Raw genomic sequence first — 17,311 nt, 5'->3', positions numbered from 1 at the left:
CTTCCCAAACACCATCACTCTGTTAAACAAATAATTCCCTCAACACTGTCAATAATTTACTGTATTACTATTCTTCTTCTCTTCTTTCTTAGTATCTATCTCTCCCCACTTATGACTATATCCAGGTTGCTTGTATCTTTATATTGTTTTTATTTGTTTCCTGGTGCAATTTGATAGCTTATTAGTAACCTTGACTATCACTAAGAGTTGTATCTTTTTATTCTTGATGAATGTATTTTATTCTCCTTATGTACACTGAGACCATATGCACCAAAGACAAATTCCTTGTGTGTCCAATCATACTTGCCCATAAATAATTCTATTCTATTCTGCAAATTAAAGAACAGGGGACAGAGGTTTGATCTGTGCAACTTCCTATATATCAGGCTGGTTCTCTTCCAGCATTACTCCACATTGAAACCACCCACTGGGGAAGAAATAGAATATTTACAAAATAACGCTTCGCATATAGAATCTTTGCAGGTGAACCACAGTTGATAATATCAAAGGTGGCTGAGAGTTCCAAGAGGGGGACATTCTCCCACTCTAGGCAGAGGACACCCAAGAGAGTCATTGATGCTATCACATTCACATTCAGAGTCCAAATATTCCTCTTATTCTAGGATGCTATGAAGCTAGTCTGCTAGTAGTAAGAAAAAGAGAGACTGGAAACATGATGATAGCTGTATTCAGAGAAGGCATCTCCAAAAGGAGGCTCAACACAGTCTCACCTTCTTGTAAAAAGGTATTGGCAATCTTCTAATCTTTTATGTCAAACAAACCACTAGCTTCTGATTGACTGATTTTATTGTCATTATACAGAAGCACAAGATGCCAACACGGGCATATTGTCACATGGTTCGGGTCAAAACGATGCAGGGAGAAAACAGAAATAATAGCTCCTTCCATATGCAACAAGATTTCTACTTTCTTGGAAAATAAGAAGTAATTAACTCATCAAGGTAATGGCTTAATCCATAGCCAAAAATTCCTCAACTGGGAACTGAATTTCATAAATCTTAGAATTGCTGGAGTTGAGAAACACTAGTCTACTGGGCGCTTACTTATAAGCAGCCCTTCACAGACTACAGTCCCCAGCTTATCTCATGTTAGAAGTATGAAGCCACAAGAATATAACTTCAAATGTTACATGATGGCAACGTGTATATTTTGGGCAGCTATGGTCATTCTTGAAATTATGGATACCCCTGGTGTTATGTGGTGAAAAGGACCTTTTCCAGCCAACTTCCTGTATTCCTCTCACAAAAGGAGATTGCAGAAGGGATCTGAACATGTGAAATGTGAAATGATCAACAAGGATCTCTTGAGTTACTTAGGCCCACGATACCTGCGAGATCACCTACTGCCACCGATAGCCTCCCACCATCCAGTGCGATCCCACAGGGTTGGCCTCCTCAGGGTGCTGTCGGCTAGACAGTGTCGGCTAGCGACCCCCAGGGAGAGAGCCTTCCCTGTGGGAGCGCCTTCCCTCTGGAATGAGCTGCCCGCGGAGCTTCGTATAATCCCCGACCTCTGGTCCTTCTGACGCGCCCTAAAAAGTTGGCTTTTCCAGCAAGCCAGCCTGGCCTGAACAAAACAAAATAAATTATTGATCATTGTTAATTTTAATTGAATTTTCTTTAAAATGTCACTGTTAATTCTAATTGGGTTTGTTTGCGATATTCTATTTAATTCTTTTTAATTTTTGTAATATGTGGTGTTTTTTTTAATGTTGTACGCCGCCCTGAGTCCTTGGGAGAAGAGCGGCATATAAATATAATAAACCAAACCAAACCTACATGGGTAAGTCATTTTTGACAAAGTGGTTAAGATGCCCCAAGATTCATGGGACAGCTCTGGTAGAAAAGTTAATTGAATAGGGCACCTTTTATTTATCTGAGCTATTGAGCTGCTGCCATCTTCCTGATTCCTCCCAGCCTATCTGCATATATCTAAGAGGAAAAGGGTGATCAAAATATCCCTTGCAAGTTTGAAATGTCGGAAATTATCTTATCCTTTGGACACTTTGAGCAACTTTTAAAATCAATTGCACAGGTTGTTAAGTGAATCATTGCAGTCGATAAGTTAGCAATCTGGTTGTTAAGTGAACCTGGCTTCCCCATTGACTTTTCTTGTCAGAAGGTCGTAAAAGGTGATCACATGACCCCTAGGACACTGCAACCGTCATAAATATGAGCCAGTTGCCAAGCATCTGAGTTTTGATTGTGCGCCCATGAGGATGCTGTACTGGTTTGAAGTGTGAAAAATGGTCATAAGAAAAAATGGTCACATTTTTTTCAATGCCGTTGAAACTCTGAACGTTCCCTAAATGAACTGTTGTAAGTCAAGGACGACCGGTATAAGAGCTGTAATTCAAAGACCCACAGTTCAGATATTTGGTTTTGTATTGGTTTATCCATGGCATTGAGATAGGAACTTGTGACAGGCAAATTCCTGAGATGCTTCTGTGGGCAAGTGCAGTTTTAGAGCCAAGAGTAACGTTCATTAGCAACTCAAGTCCAAAAAACGAGGCAAACATAATATTACAGTTTAGGAAAGAGAAAATGATCAGGAAATCAGACAATAATTTGAAAAATAAAAAGAGTTATCTTAAAAAAAAAACACCTTAACTAGAATGAAAAGAAAATTAACCCACTACAAGTTAGACATTTCTTTCTAGATTTCACTTCTCTAAATAGGCAAATACTTTTTGTACCTTCAACCAATTTCTTCTACCATCAACTTCAAAAAAAAATGAGGCAAAGCAACCATGTAAGAGGGGAGCAAAATAATCTTAGACCCATCATTATTCCCGTTATCATATAAATTCAAGTGGGTTTAGAGATCGAAGGGCTGGAGCCAATGGATCAGTGACTGAATGCACACACACACCCATCGCTCCTTCTAGGAGAGCAGCTCCCACGATAGGCAACCCCGCCGGGCTTCCCTTCCACTCGGGACCCTGAACAGGGCAGACACCGCTAGCTTAACCGAGGGGAAGGGAAGGGAAGGGGGGGGGGAGAAGGGGAGCCCCACAGACCGTCAAGCGCCAGCATGGAGGGGAAGTCCTTGCAGTTGGACACCCCGGTCGAGTCGGTCACGCAGGTCTTCCAAAGGTTGGACCAGAAAGTAGCCGTGGTGATGACGGTGCCGTCGATGGATGACACCTTCCAGTAGTCGGTGGGCAGCGTGGAGGACACCAGCACCCAGCCCGAGACGACCAGCAGGAAAGCCAGGATTTCCACCACCGCGCTGGCCATGGCCGACGGGACGGCACGGAGCGGGGCGGCGAGGGCGCGCGAGCCTCCTCCTTCTCCTGCCTGCGCTCCGTTGGACGGCCGACTGAGCACAGCCGCCTGTCGCGGCCCCGGGGAGCTCCCACCCGCGCGGCATCCTCCGGACACGCCTCCCGCCCAAGGCGGACCGTGAGGGGGCGCTGCCTTCGGCTTGGAAGAGGGAGCTGCGTCTCCAGATGGGGCTGCCAGCCCGCGGCGCTCACGGCCTGCCGGTGCGCTCGCTCGCCCGCGCCCAGCGGTGGTAGCCCTGTGGCGCCTGGGAGCAGAGGGCGGGCCCGCCTTGGCAGCACAAGCGAGGAGGGACCGGCGGCATCCTCTTTCTCAATTTTACCCTAACGGGAAAAGGACGAGGCCATGCCTGATTCATTCCAAATATTGGCTACTGGGGTGAAATTCCCACACTGCAACATTCAGTCATGGGCGTGTAGAGGAACTGTGTGTGAATATAGAAAACAGGCATGTCCCCTCGCCTTACAACCGAAATGGAGACCAAAATTTCTGTGGTTAAGTGAGGCATTTTATTACGGGTGGCTTGCCCCATGGGATGACCTTTCTTGCCACCGTTGTTAAGCGAATCACTGCGGTCGTTAAGTTAGGAACAGGGTGGTCAAGTGAAATGTGGCTTCCCCGTTTGCGTTGCTTGTCACAAAAGGGGATCACGGTCGTAAATAGGAGTCAGTTGTGAAGCCTCTGAATTTTGATCATGTGACCACTTATTAAAAGATAACAATAAAAATAAAGATTAAGAAAACAAGCGGGGGGGGGGGGGAAACCATCAAGAAGGTGTCAATTTTAGACTTAACTGGGGGGGGGGGACTCTACAAAAATTCAGTTTTTAACATTTTCCTCAAAGCTAGCAAGGAGGGGACAGCCTGATCTTTAACAAGAATCAGTTCCAAAATGCTGGTGTACTGCTTGTAGCTTTGATCCCCAAACATCTCAGAAATGTTGGACTACAAATCATATTTCCCTGGATGTCCTTATACTGTACTCTCTGGGGCAGGCCTGCCATTCCTTCCACACTCCGGGTTTTTAGAGATGCTACCACTGCCACCCCCACCCCAGTTTTTGCAGATTCACTTTCCCAGGGCTATGACCAGCCAACCTTCTGCAGATTCAGACAGTGACAAAAGCCAGACTGGACTGCCTTCTCCTCTATTGACCAGAGTTTCTTCTCATCCACCAAAATCCACGAAGAAACTCAGCTTTACTAACTCAAATTGCTAAGTATTCTACCTCTTCCCAGTCTGGATTTATCTTTGGGGGCATCTCTAGGTGAAATCATTTGAGACCTGCAGTTCTGTGCCAAATTCGCTGCGGCAAATCACAGAGAGGAGGTATAAATCTTGTGAAAACATTCAGCCAGAAAATGGGCTATTATATTCTCACAGAATATGTGACACTTTATAAACTTAGCTGTAAAGAGTGTTTTCATCATGTGATGTTTTCATCAGTGTTTTTTCAGGGTTGACTCAGCCTTCCATCCTTCCAAGGTGGGTAAAATGAGGACCCAGATTGTTGGGGGCAATATGCTGACTCTCTGTAAACTGCTTAGAGAGGCCTGAAAGGCCTATGAAGCGGTATATAAGTCTACTGCTATCATGACAAGATGTTCATTCTACCCAAAACCAGGTAAGCTCTCCGGCGGAGATGAACAACTTGGTTTGCAAAAGATGTAAGTCAATCTCTCTCTCTCCATCCCAATAGAGTTTCCCCCCTTCCCCCAAGAATAAAATCACCAGCAACCATTTCTAGTTTCATCAATTATATTACAGATGACAATGTTACTTGTTCATTTGCCAGAGCGAACAGATTAGGGTCGTCATGCCTGTTGTTCTCCAGTTTGGTTTTTCTTTTTCATTTATCTTCTATGTTGGGCTACTTGAAGCGGACCTGTTTTAAGGTACATCGTATTTAGAGCCCTTGGCTAAGAATAGATGGGTAGTTATTAGTTGAGTTGAAAAGTTAACCTCTGTATATTTTACTGGGTTTGTTTAATTCTGTAAAGGAGAACATAGCAGAACAGGGACAAAACTCCTTTTTTTCTGAATAAAAGAAGAAAAACACATTCAGTAAATGATCTGGGAGCTAAATGTAGCTAAGTTGAAGTATAAACTACATTTCCATTTTCTCTCATTCACCTAGCCACTCCGCTCCACCAGCACATACAAACATAATGCCTGCATGAATATGGATACAAAATAATGTTTAATTTCCGAGGCAAGTCCTGTGATTGAAAGTTGCTTAGAAGTTAGGTTTCCTAGCTTAGCAGCTGTTTACAATAGTTTTCATTGCCATTGTGATTACTCATTAAAAAGAAAAGATAGTCTGCCTCTGCTTAGTGCCACTCTTTTTATTTATTTAAACTCAAATTCCAGAGTTGTGTGCAGACATTAAAAACTGTTTTGTTTCTACAAATTGTGGTTAAGATTCAAATCTTACAGTTACACTAGACAAGAGAGGAGGATAAGGGAATGCAGAAAAGTAAATCTTATTATAATTTGTCCTTATAAAGTAAACAGTTTTTTTTACGTGCAATGCAAGTTTAACTGTGATGATTTTTTTTCCTTCAGATTTTTTTCTAATTTTGCAAAGCAATATCATGCAAAAAGAAGAGAACTGCACTAAAATTCATAGGAAAATAAAATTGATCCAATTTATGATTTTAAAGAAGCATATACATTTCCATTCATGAAAAATCACATCTTACACTACATTAGCCATCTGTATCATGAATTTATTTATATATATGTGGGAATTAATAATATGATGGTAATACTACTACTAATAATAATAATGTGAATGAGAAGGTGATGATCTTTTGGGACTTTCAAATACAGATGGATCATCATTTGGAACACAACATGCCAGATATCAAGGTTGTTGAGGGCTAAAGTGTACAGTTTAATGATATCGCTGTACCAGGAGACGCCAGAGTCGGGGAAAAACAAATGGAAAAAATCATGAAATATCGCGACCTGGCCATCGAAACTATATGGCTATGGATGAAGTGATACCCATTGTCATCGGGGCACTTGGTACCATGTCCAGGAATTTTAAAAAACACTTCAAGAAATTGCAGCTTCCTGCAATAACATCAGTGGAACTGTAAAAAAGTGTGCTACTAGGAACATCATATTTTAAAGAAGATACTTGGTTGATACCTAGGACGCTGGCAGCAACCCCTATCAACCATCGGCATGAGTCAATGGTATTTGTGACACATTTTTAAATGTTCAGTTGACTTGAGTTTCATGTTTAATGAATAAAAGAAATAATAATAATAATATCAACTAGATCAAAGGAGGTAATTTTAATGGAGAAACCACTTTTCTTCCACTTATCCACCCTCACCCAAGTTTAATTAATGCTTATTTCTGTTTAAAATATTTCAAAATAGAATTTGGTTGGGAGGTAAAACCCAGCTGTATCTAGAAGACCATAATTTCTTCAGTCATGCACTGCAAGGACTCCCATCTCTGTCCAAATATCTTGCTATTCTGAGGGAGAATTTTGTTCTTGAAATCAGAATTCACCATTTCAAAATAAGATCAGGAAAAGATCAAACTCAAGGCAAGAAAAGGAGACACACAGTAGTGCCCAAAATATTGGAAACCTTTTGGGAAAAGTGTACAGTATTTTTGAGGTATGATGGCCATTTTTGTTTTGGAGTAGTACCATAAGATTATATATCAATGGAAAGATACTTCAATCAAGAATGTAATGCAATAACTTTTATGAAGGATTTGCTATTAGAATAGCAGCTTTTTTTCGTGGAATTCTAGATTTTAGGCCAAATTCCTGCAGGATGTGCCAAATAGTCCTTGCACTCAACTTCACATTGCATTGCATTTCATCTTGTATATACCCAGATGATTTTCGTCATGTAGGCACAGTCTCTTAATTCTATCATCGCTTCTGTTGTGCACTTTTTCCTGCCCTTACCAGTGTGGTTTTGTAGTGACTGAGTCTCCTTATACCCCTTCAAAAACTTAGAAATGCCACCTTTGGTTACGTTTTCCCCAATTTTTCTTCTAATTTAAAATTTAAATTTCGAGCCATCTAGCAATGTTTTACATTACAAAAATCATTACATTTAAAGCATACAGGGATTTACTGTTTTTTCTCAGTTGTGAGGGTAATGCATTCTCCACATACTAAAAAAAACCCCAATTTCTATGTTTTACTGAAAGAGTTGTTGCTTTTAAAAATACAAGTTATTTGCAAATGAGGGAATATTGCTAAGATAAGGCCAGCAGCAGTTTCTGTAAGAGATCTAAAGTATTTGGTATCATAGCTAAGAATACATTACTTCAACATAACAGAAGTACAGCCTTGTTCTTCACAGGATTAGATGAATTGTGATTGTGGGCAAGAAAGAGTTTTGTAATGTTTTACTCTACTATAAAGATTAGAAGTAAAAAGGTGAAATGCTGGCCAAGCTGAACTTAGTCATGAAAGCAGTAATTGTAATGTGACTTGATGATGAATTAATTGGCAATATGGGATGAGAAGCTGCCAGAATCAGCTGGCAAAGGAGCAATTGGAATGAGGAAAAAACCATGTGGGTGTTTTCATATAGTACATTACAACAGTAAGTAACCCAGATCAAAGGGGAAAAAAACCCCTTTGGCCTATTCAGTTGAGGAATTCAACTTTAGGACAAATAGTTACACAGCGGTAGAAATTATTTGGAAGCATCCTTTCTGCATTCAAAAACATCTGAGTCGAGTTTTCAAATTACACTTCTGAAAATCGGCACTAGAAAATAGTAATGCCCAGTGCCAATTAATCTTTCAAGCCTGCCTAGGATTGTGTCACAAATCGGTCCACTGGCAGTGATTCTTCAGTCATTTACCACAGAAATGTTTTTTGTTGCAACAACCAAAATTCTATGTTCACTGTTGCAACAACAAAAATACTATATTTACCTCATGGGCATAGTGCATGATGTCTTTGTGATCATCATGCTGTACATTCTGAATTCACCGTGTAAATCTTAATAAAGCAATCCTGAATTCTAATTTCGGATTTATGGTCAGGGGCACAGAGCTTTCCCACGGTTGAAATTCTTTGCTAATTTATTTATCAGATCACTTGCCATGCGATGCAACCTGCACACCAGTTCCAGCTAACTGCATGCACTACAGCAGAGTTCCCCAACCTTTTTTGGTTTTGCGGACTGGTAGGGGAAGGGATGGTTCTGTGCAAATGGCGGGCATTTTTGCGTGCGTACGCAGCTCCATTTACATGAGTGGCGGGCAAGTGTGCCTGCTGCTTATGCAAATGGAGCTGCACGTGTGTGCTTGCCCACTGGTCGTGCAAGTGAGGATGTGCACATGTCCGCATGCAGGCTGCTTTGGACGGTCCAATTCAGAGCAGCTCATGGCCTGGTAGTTGGCTGTGGGCCATGGGGACCCCTATACTACATGTAGGGTCTTTAATTTGATGATAACAGGAAATAAGATCATTCCTTCCTTCCTTCCTTCCTTCCTTCTTTCCTTCCTTCCTTCCTTCCTTCCTTCCTTCCTTCCTTCCTTCCTCCCTCCCTCCCTCCCTCCCTCCCTTCCTTCCTTCCTATATTATAACCCTGGGTAGCTCCCAACTGTAATCCAAATCAACACATACATTCCTGACATTGCAAATACAGCATACATCCACTTACTGTATGTTTTAACAATTGTAGAGGTTCCTTGAGCTGCAGATTCTTACCGCCCTAAGGCTTGCACGAAAAGCCTGGTCTTTACATCATTTTGGAGAGCCATGAGTGGAGAGGTCTCCCAGTTCTCAGAGGGAAACATGTTCCAAAGAACAGGGGCTGCTTTTAAGGAAGCTTGCTTCCTCTGTCCTCACCCTATCAGGTCTAGAGTGGGCAGATATTCTCAGGGAGAGGGAGTCCTGCAAATATTTGGGGTTCCAAATAGCATCCAAAAATAAATCAGAGTCCAAGGCAAAGTATTGCTCAAAGTTCCAATTTATTAAGAGAGCCACGTTGGCACATCTGGGAAAACCCGAATCTGAAAGTTTCCTGGTTTCCCCCACCCAGTTGCAAGTTCAAAATCTTGCCCTCACACCAAGTCCACCCCATGGTCCAATCTCCCATTACCATGCTGGCAGTTCCACCCATCCAATTCTGGTAAGGTGCAGAGGTGCAAAGACAAAGGATGTCCTTGGCTTTCTAGAAAGAATGTTGTTATGGCTACATCGCATCTTACTCCTACAATCCCCCCTCCCAGTTTCCCACAATAGAAAATGCATAATAGAATAATACAAAGTGTGGCAGGCCAAACATCCAAAAGAAAAGATGGCTACAGGCCTGACACTAGCCTTGTGCCATTTAGGGTTTCACAAGATGATTATTGCACCTGGAAGGAAACTGGAAGCCAATGCAATCTCTTGCAGCAGTAGCGTAACATTGGCAAACCAAGGAGTGCCCAAACCAATGCGTGACCAGTTGTAATTTCTGAAGAGTCTCCAAAGGCAACTTCATGTAAAGTGCATTGCAGTAATCCACCCTGAGAAGAGATATGGTTCATCAGCAAGGCCTCCCAGTCTTGGAAGGTACCATGTTTTCCTGAAGCCCTGTCTCTTGATCCAAAACAATGTAAGAAAAGAATAAATGGTGTCATAGTGGACCACCGTTTAAGTATGAATCAGCAGTGTGGCGAGGTGCCAAAAAGCCAATGCAATCCTAGGCTCCATCAAGGGATAGCATCAAGATCACAGAAGTGATAGTGCCGCTTTACACAGCACTAGTGAGGCCACACTTAGAATACTACATCCAGGTCTGGTCATCACAATACAGAAAAGATATTGAGACCCTAGAAAGAATACAGAAAAGAGCAACTAAGAGGATAAGGAGTCTGGAGACTAAACCATACGATGAACATTTGAGGGTATGTTTAGTCTAACAAAGACAAGGACTAGGGGTGACACAGTTGCTGTCTTTCAGCACAGAGAACAGGGGGTTGATCTATTCTACAAAGCACCTGAGGGCAGGACAAGAAGTAATGGGTGGAAGCTGATTAAAGACATCATATTTGAAACTAGTAAGAAATTTCCTGACAGTGAGAACAATTAATCATTGGAATGTGGGTGCTGCACAGTGGTGGGTTCCGGATCCCGTTCCAACCGTACTGGGCCCGGTTGGAATGGGTCCGGTGTCGCCCACGTGGATGCGTGCAGCGTGCACATGCATCGTACCTGCCTGCAATGCCTCTGCAAGCCTCCGCAATGCTCCAGCTGCTTGGCAGACTGTCACGCAGGCACTGTATGTGCCATGCGCGGAAGCGCCAAAGGCTTAAAGAATAGGTAAGGAGTTCAGGCGGCCGGGTGGGCCCTCCAGAGCACCATACCAGAACGGTACACGGTGCTCCGGGCAGGCTCCGGTATGCCCGTACCGGGGCATACCGCCTGCAACTCACCACTGGTGCTGCATCACTGGAGGTTTTCAAGAAGAGATTTGTCCAGAATGGTGTAAGGTCTTTTTGCCTTCAGCAGAGGGTTGTATTAGAAGACCTCAAAACTCCCTACCAACTCCATGATTGTTTAGTCCTGTCCAGGGAACTGCAACACCAGCAAAAGTCAAAGAGGATACCTAGGGACCAAAGACCCAGAGCCATTCCATCTTGCTAAAGTTGAATTGAAGCTGATTACTCCCATCTAAACTCTTATAGCCTGCAGAAACCGGGCCTGTGCCAGAATAGTGTGATTGGTTGACCAGAAGTGGAGATTTACAACTATTATCAACATTCTGTTAGTAAGCATCTTGTGTTGCTTGATGACCTGTCCCAATGGTCTCATGTAGATATTAAAGGGGAAGGATAAACCTTTGTATCTTAGTTTTACCTCTAATGTACCAGTAGAGCAGATATGCTATTGAACTACAGTATATTGAGGAAATGCTTTTTTAAAATACTGTTTGTATAAATGGTATGGTAGCAGCTCCATCCTTCCATGACTCTCTCGTTTCTTTCATTTGTGTTCCCTAGCTCCATAAGAGAAATGTTTTTCTGAAGCCCAGTTTCTTGATTTGAAATAAAGCAAAAAAATGAAATTGATACAACAGGCGGAAGTCTTATCAAGTTCAATATTTGGTTCTCAGAACATCCAACCAGATGTTTTCTGGGAAATCAGAAAGCAGATGTGAACGCATGATAGCATTTTCCAATCATGTTTTCCAGCTTCTGTCTGAAGATCTTCAGACACCAACAGATTTTTCAATGAATTTGTCTAACATCATTTAAAACTCTCCCTTTTGTGCTATAATTTATAGAATATAAATACTTGTTAACTATGTGCTGTATGAAAATTATTTATGTGTTAGTCTTATGCTTTTAGCATCGCTGAATAATCCAGGGTTTTAATATTATAACAGAGGGATGTTGAATCCTATATTTCCCCTTTACTTCCTTTGTTTCTTAAAAAAAATCCCAAGTTTTTCTCATTGGAAGAAAATTGATGGTGGTTGACTATTCTTCCATTTTTTCTATCTCTACATCAGTACAAAAATCTCATCTCAACAATCTCTTCCCTTTTGAAGCTTAGTGACTAGAACTTTTCCAAGTACCCATCACAATTCCGGTATTTTTCCCCTGGTCAGTTATAGCCATCTTAGACCATTTTATGATTATTTACAATAAATTATATGCAATATTTGAATATCTTTTCAATTTCCACCACTTTAAGTGTTCTCAGTTTAAACCAATGTTATCATCAGCTTTAACCACTTTACTACATTCCTCAAACTCTAGGAATTACATTTCTTTTAATGATCACTGCCTGAAGCCTTATTGTGTGGTTTTTTGGCGTATGCCAACACAGCCACATCGTGGGAAGCCAAACTTATTAAAAGAAAACATGGAACAGATCAATTTCTCAAGACCAATTTGAACTGAAACTGAGATGGCAAAGATCAAACAAGTTTATAGTGACAAAGAAAAGTTTATTCTCCATTTGCTTTTGCAACCAATAAATCAAAGGCAACATAGACTAGCGTGAAAATTATTTCAGACATAGAGACATAGTTAATGCTTTCTCAAACAAAAATAATGGGCACTATGACAAAAAAATTGCTTGTGATAAAGTATTACCATTGTATAAATCTGAATAAAAAGATTCTTTTGCTTCTTCAGACCTAGAATCATGAAACTACAGCTAAGTATATTCTGAGAGTTGGTTATACACCCTTTAAAAAATATGCAAGAAGAAAAGCTGAACCAGCATGCACTATATTTATTAGATGATCCTGTTTCTACTTGTGTCTTAGAATAACAGAGTTGAAAGGGACCTTGGAAGCCTTCTAGTCCAACCCCCAGCATAGGCAGGAAACCCTATACCATTTCAGATAAATGGTTATCCAATCTCTTCTTTAAAACTTCCAGCGTTGGAGCATTCAAAACTTCTGGAGGCAAGTTGTTCCACTGATTAATTGTTCTAACTGTCAGGAAATTTCTCCCTAGTTCTAAGTTGCTTCCCTCCTTGATTAGTTTCCACCCATTGCTTCTTGTCCTACCCTCAGGAACTTTGTAGACTAGCTTGACTCCCTCTTCTTTGTGGCAACCCCTAAGGTATTGGAACACTGCTATCATGTCTCCTATAGTCCTTCTTTTCATCAAACTAGACATACCCAGTTTCTGCAACCGTTCTCTATATAGCCTCCAATCCCCTAATCATCTTTGTTGCTCTTCTCTGCACTCTTTCTAGAGTCTCAATATATTTTTTACATCGTGACAACCAAAACTGAATGCAGTATTCCAAGAGTGGCCTTACCAAGGCATTATAAAGTGGTATTAACACTTCATGTGATCTTGATTCTATCCCTCTGTTTATACAGCCTAGAACTATGTTGGCTTTTTTTGGCAGCTGCTGCACACTGTTTTGCTCATATTTAAATTATTGTACACTAGGAATCCAAGATCCTCTCATGGTTACTACTGTTGAGCAAGGTACCACATACACTGTACCTGTGCATTTTGTTTTCTTGCTTAAATGTAGAACCTTACTTTTTTCACCATTGAATTTCATTTTGTTAGAGAGCGGCCAATGTTCAAGTCTGTCAAGATCCTTCTGTATCTTAAGCCTATCTTCTGGAGTGTTGGCTATTCCTGCCACCTTGGTGTCGTCTGCAAATTTGATGAGTTCATCATCTATCCCCTTGTCCAAATCATTGATGAAGATATTGAAGAGCACTGGGCATAAAACAGAGCCTTGGGGTACCCCACTGCATACTTTCCCCCATGTAGATACAGTCCCATTGAGGACTACACATTGAGTGCAGTTGGTCAGCCAGTTACGAATCCATTTGGTGGTGATGCTGTCTAACTCACATTTTTCTATTTTATCTAGTAGTAGTTTATGGTCTACTTTATCAAATGCCTTACTGAAGTCCAAGTAAATTGTATCGACAGCATTCCTCTGGTGCACTAATTTTGTCACTTTGTCAAAGATTAGTCTGGCATGATCTGTTTTTGACAAGCCCATGTTGTCTTTTGGTTATTACTTTGTTTGCTTTTATTGTTATAAGGATTGGCAGGGAAACTTACCATGGTACGAACCCCTTAAAAATCAAAGTGCTAAATAAACTGTGGTGCTCAACTCTCAAGCTGTTCTACTAGAAGAATTAGGAATTACTTGTGAACTTAATTTGGATTTTTCCAGCTATGATGGAACACCCACACATGCTTGAATTTTAAATATATTAATACCAACACTTTTACAACCATCAACCCATAATTAATCTCATTTTCTGATCCTGGGAATTAGTATTACTTTTACAGTAGTTAATTTCAGAAAGGAATCCTATGCAAAACTGGAGAATCTCTGATTACAAATACAGGTAATCCTTGATGTACAGCCATTCATTTAGGGCCTGTTTGAAATTACTACCACACTAAAAAAATGTGACTTATGATACTTTTTCACATTTATGACCGTTGCAGTATCCTCATGGTCACGTGATCAAAATTTGGATGCTGGGCAACTGGTTCATGTTTATGACAATTGCAGTATCTTGGAATCATGTGATTTTGCAACCTTCTGACAAGCAAAGTCAATGGGGAAGTTAGATCCACTTAACAACCCGTGATACTAACTTAACAGCTGCAGTAATTCACTTAACAACTGCGGTAAGAAATGTTGCAAAATGGGGAAAAACTCACGTAAGAATTGTCCTGCTTAGCAACAGAAACTTTGGGCTCAATTGTGCTCGTAAATCAATGACTGTACCTAATTTTGCACAGAAACTAGATTTTATTCTAGGATATACAGTAAGCCACTTGAGGTTACTTTCAACAATGGTGGGATTGTCACGTGATCACTTCCCTGTCATAGAACTCTTCACTGGTTTCTGAACAGTCTAAAATTGCTCCAGGTGAAAGAAATAAAAATAATAATCTATTGTTAAGATATTTATGGTTCAGGGTCATTTAAGGCTGCAGCAATTCTTTTAATGTTTCCTTCTTAATTTTCTGACGGCTAAGCAATAGCGGCAAGATTTACATGAGGTGTTAGTGTAAATAAAATATTGTTGGTTGTAATCTGATGATAAAATAAGTAGAGAGCAGATAAGATCTGCAAAAACGTCCTTCAAAAAGATTTAGGAACCTTTCATGCCGGTACAAGAACAGGAGGCAGTTTTTCAGCAGTTCAGTCCAATAACTATAGGCAAAAACTCTCCTCCTGCATTCTTTTGAATGAATCATTAGTTGTTCAAAAATAGATGGATGAATTTTGATTTACTGCAGTTACAAACGTATAACAACTGTGCTTGGTATTTGTCAATTGAACGAAGAGCATCTAACATCTCTTGTTAGAGATTTTGCAAAGACCTTGTTAACATGTCATGCAAAGGCTTAAATGTGGCAGCTATAAGCTGCACATTCAAATTTTAGTTCTCAGCATGATAGATAGTGTTCTGACCTAGGCTTCCCCAGCAGTATGAAGCCGTCCTCATCCAGATAAACCACTTTTATTTAATTTACAGTGAATTCCTCTCCAACAAAGTCCCAGCCAACAGTCTTTCAAGATAGTTCACAATTACTGACATTTATCAGGCTTGGAGAGTGGCCAGGCTGATATTGTTTAGACACCGCAATACTTAGAAAGAATGCAGGAATGAACATATTGTCTCCTGCAAGCACCCCTCCTATTTTGCTCCTCTTTTATTCCCTACGGGAGGGGCCATTCACTGTCTACCTGTGGCCTTACTCCCAAGTCAACTCTTGTTCCTTAGCTGTTCCCTTCATCTGGCAATTCTGCGCATGCACACACTGCAAACAGGCTCCAGCTGTTCATCTGCCTCACTGATGTCTGACTCCGAAGGCAGCTGATAATTGTCAGACGGCCATGGCCCCATCTCTGCCTCTGATGCAGAGCACTTGTCTGAGCCTTCTCCAGACTCCAGGACTGGCCCATGTTCCTCCCCAAACTCCTCACTGTCCAAATCTGCCACAACAGACCACAACAGACCACAACAGACCACGAGAAAGAGAGAGAGAGAGAGAGAGAGAGAGAGAGAGAGAGAGAGAGAGAGAGAGAGAGAGAGAGAGAGAGAGAGAGAGAGAGAGAGAGAGAGAGAGAGAGAGAGAGAGAGAGAGAGAGAGAGAGAGGGGATAATAATGTTATTGTCACTTTGAATGTATGCTAATTGGCATACAGCTCTCAAAGAGTCATCGCCTGCAATATACACTACATACCGTAAACATGACAAAATAAATAAACAAATAAACAAACAAATAATATACATACGCCCACATATATTATATGACACAAAGAAACAACACAATCTAGTTCAGATGTATACATGTACATGGCGAGAAAAACAAACCTTGACAGTTTACCAGACGGATGGCATAGGGAATAAAGCTGTTACAGAATTTGGTAGTCCTACTAGAAATACTTAGAAACCTCCTCCCAGATAGGAGCAACAGAAACAGATAGTAAAGTGGGTGTGTGGGGTCTCTAGCGATGCTTCGAGCTCTAAGCACATAGCACTTCCAGCGTCACACTACAATCTCTAGAATTCTCAGTCAATGTGATCAAAAAATGAGAGAGGAATAAATCAGATACCTATTTTTTGGAGTATAAGATGCACCTTTTTATACCCCAAAGAGGGTGAAAATCTGGGTGCGTCTTATACTCTGAATATAGCTCCACCCACCCGCTCCACACATCTCATTTTTGGGGGGCTCCATGCGGTGGGGATCCTAACTTTCACATGGCACCTGATTCCCGAAGCTTTCATTGAAAAGGCTTTCATCGCAGTTCCCCAGGCAGCTTCGGGAATCAGGCTCCGACTGAGGCAGCAAAGATGTTAGCCAAATGAATACTGATGGATGCTGCTGGGAAACAGACAGAAAGGGTTTTTTTCCTGCTTTCCTCCCCCAAAATTAAGGTGTGTCTCATACTCTGGTGCATCTTATACTCCGAAAAAATACGGTATCTATTGAAATTACATAAATATTGGCATTTAATATACAGAACCTAGAAGATATTTGACAGTCTCTTCTCTCAAAAATTTCCTTAGTTGAGAAATTTCAGTTGTTTTAGTCAAACCAAAGAAGTGTTTGAGAAAAGGGCAGTTTCATGTATTGATTTCAAACCAAATTCTACCTTCTCTTTGTCCTGGTTTAGGAAACACCATGTTTGGTCTCTTGATCATTTCAGAAGCAGATAAACATGATGAAGGACTTGGTTTTGCCATATTTATTCAGAAAGTATTACTATTATACCAATTTATATTATTCTCATTTGAGGTCACCCTTAAACAGTGGTGGGATTCAAAATAATTTAACAACTAGTTCTCTGCCCTGATGACCAGCTGAGTGGGTGTGGCTCGGTGGTCATGTGACCGGCTGGCCATGGACAACTCAACGTCACTCACGTCGATGGGCGCTTTGCCTTAGTTGTTATAATGTAAATAAGGGTTAACCGGAGAGACAGTTTCTGTAAGCAGGGCAATAAAGAATAGGCTAGAAGCACCACCAGAATGTTTCCTTCCTTCCTGCCTTCCTTAC

At 41.1% G+C, this 17,311-nt stretch overlaps 1 protein-coding gene across 2 annotated transcripts in view; it reads right to left on the bottom strand.

The window, feature by feature from the left end:
• CLDN10 (claudin 10) overlaps positions 1-17,311 on the bottom strand; it is a 58,984-nt gene that overhangs the window by 16,726 nt on the left and 24,947 nt on the right. Inside the window, exon 1 of one of the 2 annotated variants that reach the window (XM_087726813.1) lies at positions 3,041-3,325. The exons of the other annotated variant lie outside the window; for it this stretch is intronic. Coding sequence (XP_087582939.1) covers positions 3,041-3,260 — 220 coding nt within the window. The 5' untranslated portion in view covers positions 3,261-3,325. Of the gene's footprint in view, positions 1-3,040; positions 3,326-17,311 lie in introns of those variants that run through there. 2 annotated transcript variants of the gene reach the window in all.

This window comes from Thamnophis sirtalis, unplaced genomic scaffold (genome assembly GCF_051295495.1).
Source record: "Thamnophis sirtalis isolate CommonGarterSnake01/CBP01778 unplaced genomic scaffold, rThaSir2_p1.2 scaffold_12, whole genome shotgun sequence".
In the NCBI taxonomy this organism is placed as follows: Eukaryota; Metazoa; Chordata; class Lepidosauria; order Squamata; family Natricidae; genus Thamnophis; species Thamnophis sirtalis.
Note: the sequence above shows the minus strand (reverse complement) of the source record. Positions and strands in the feature narration are given on the sequence as shown.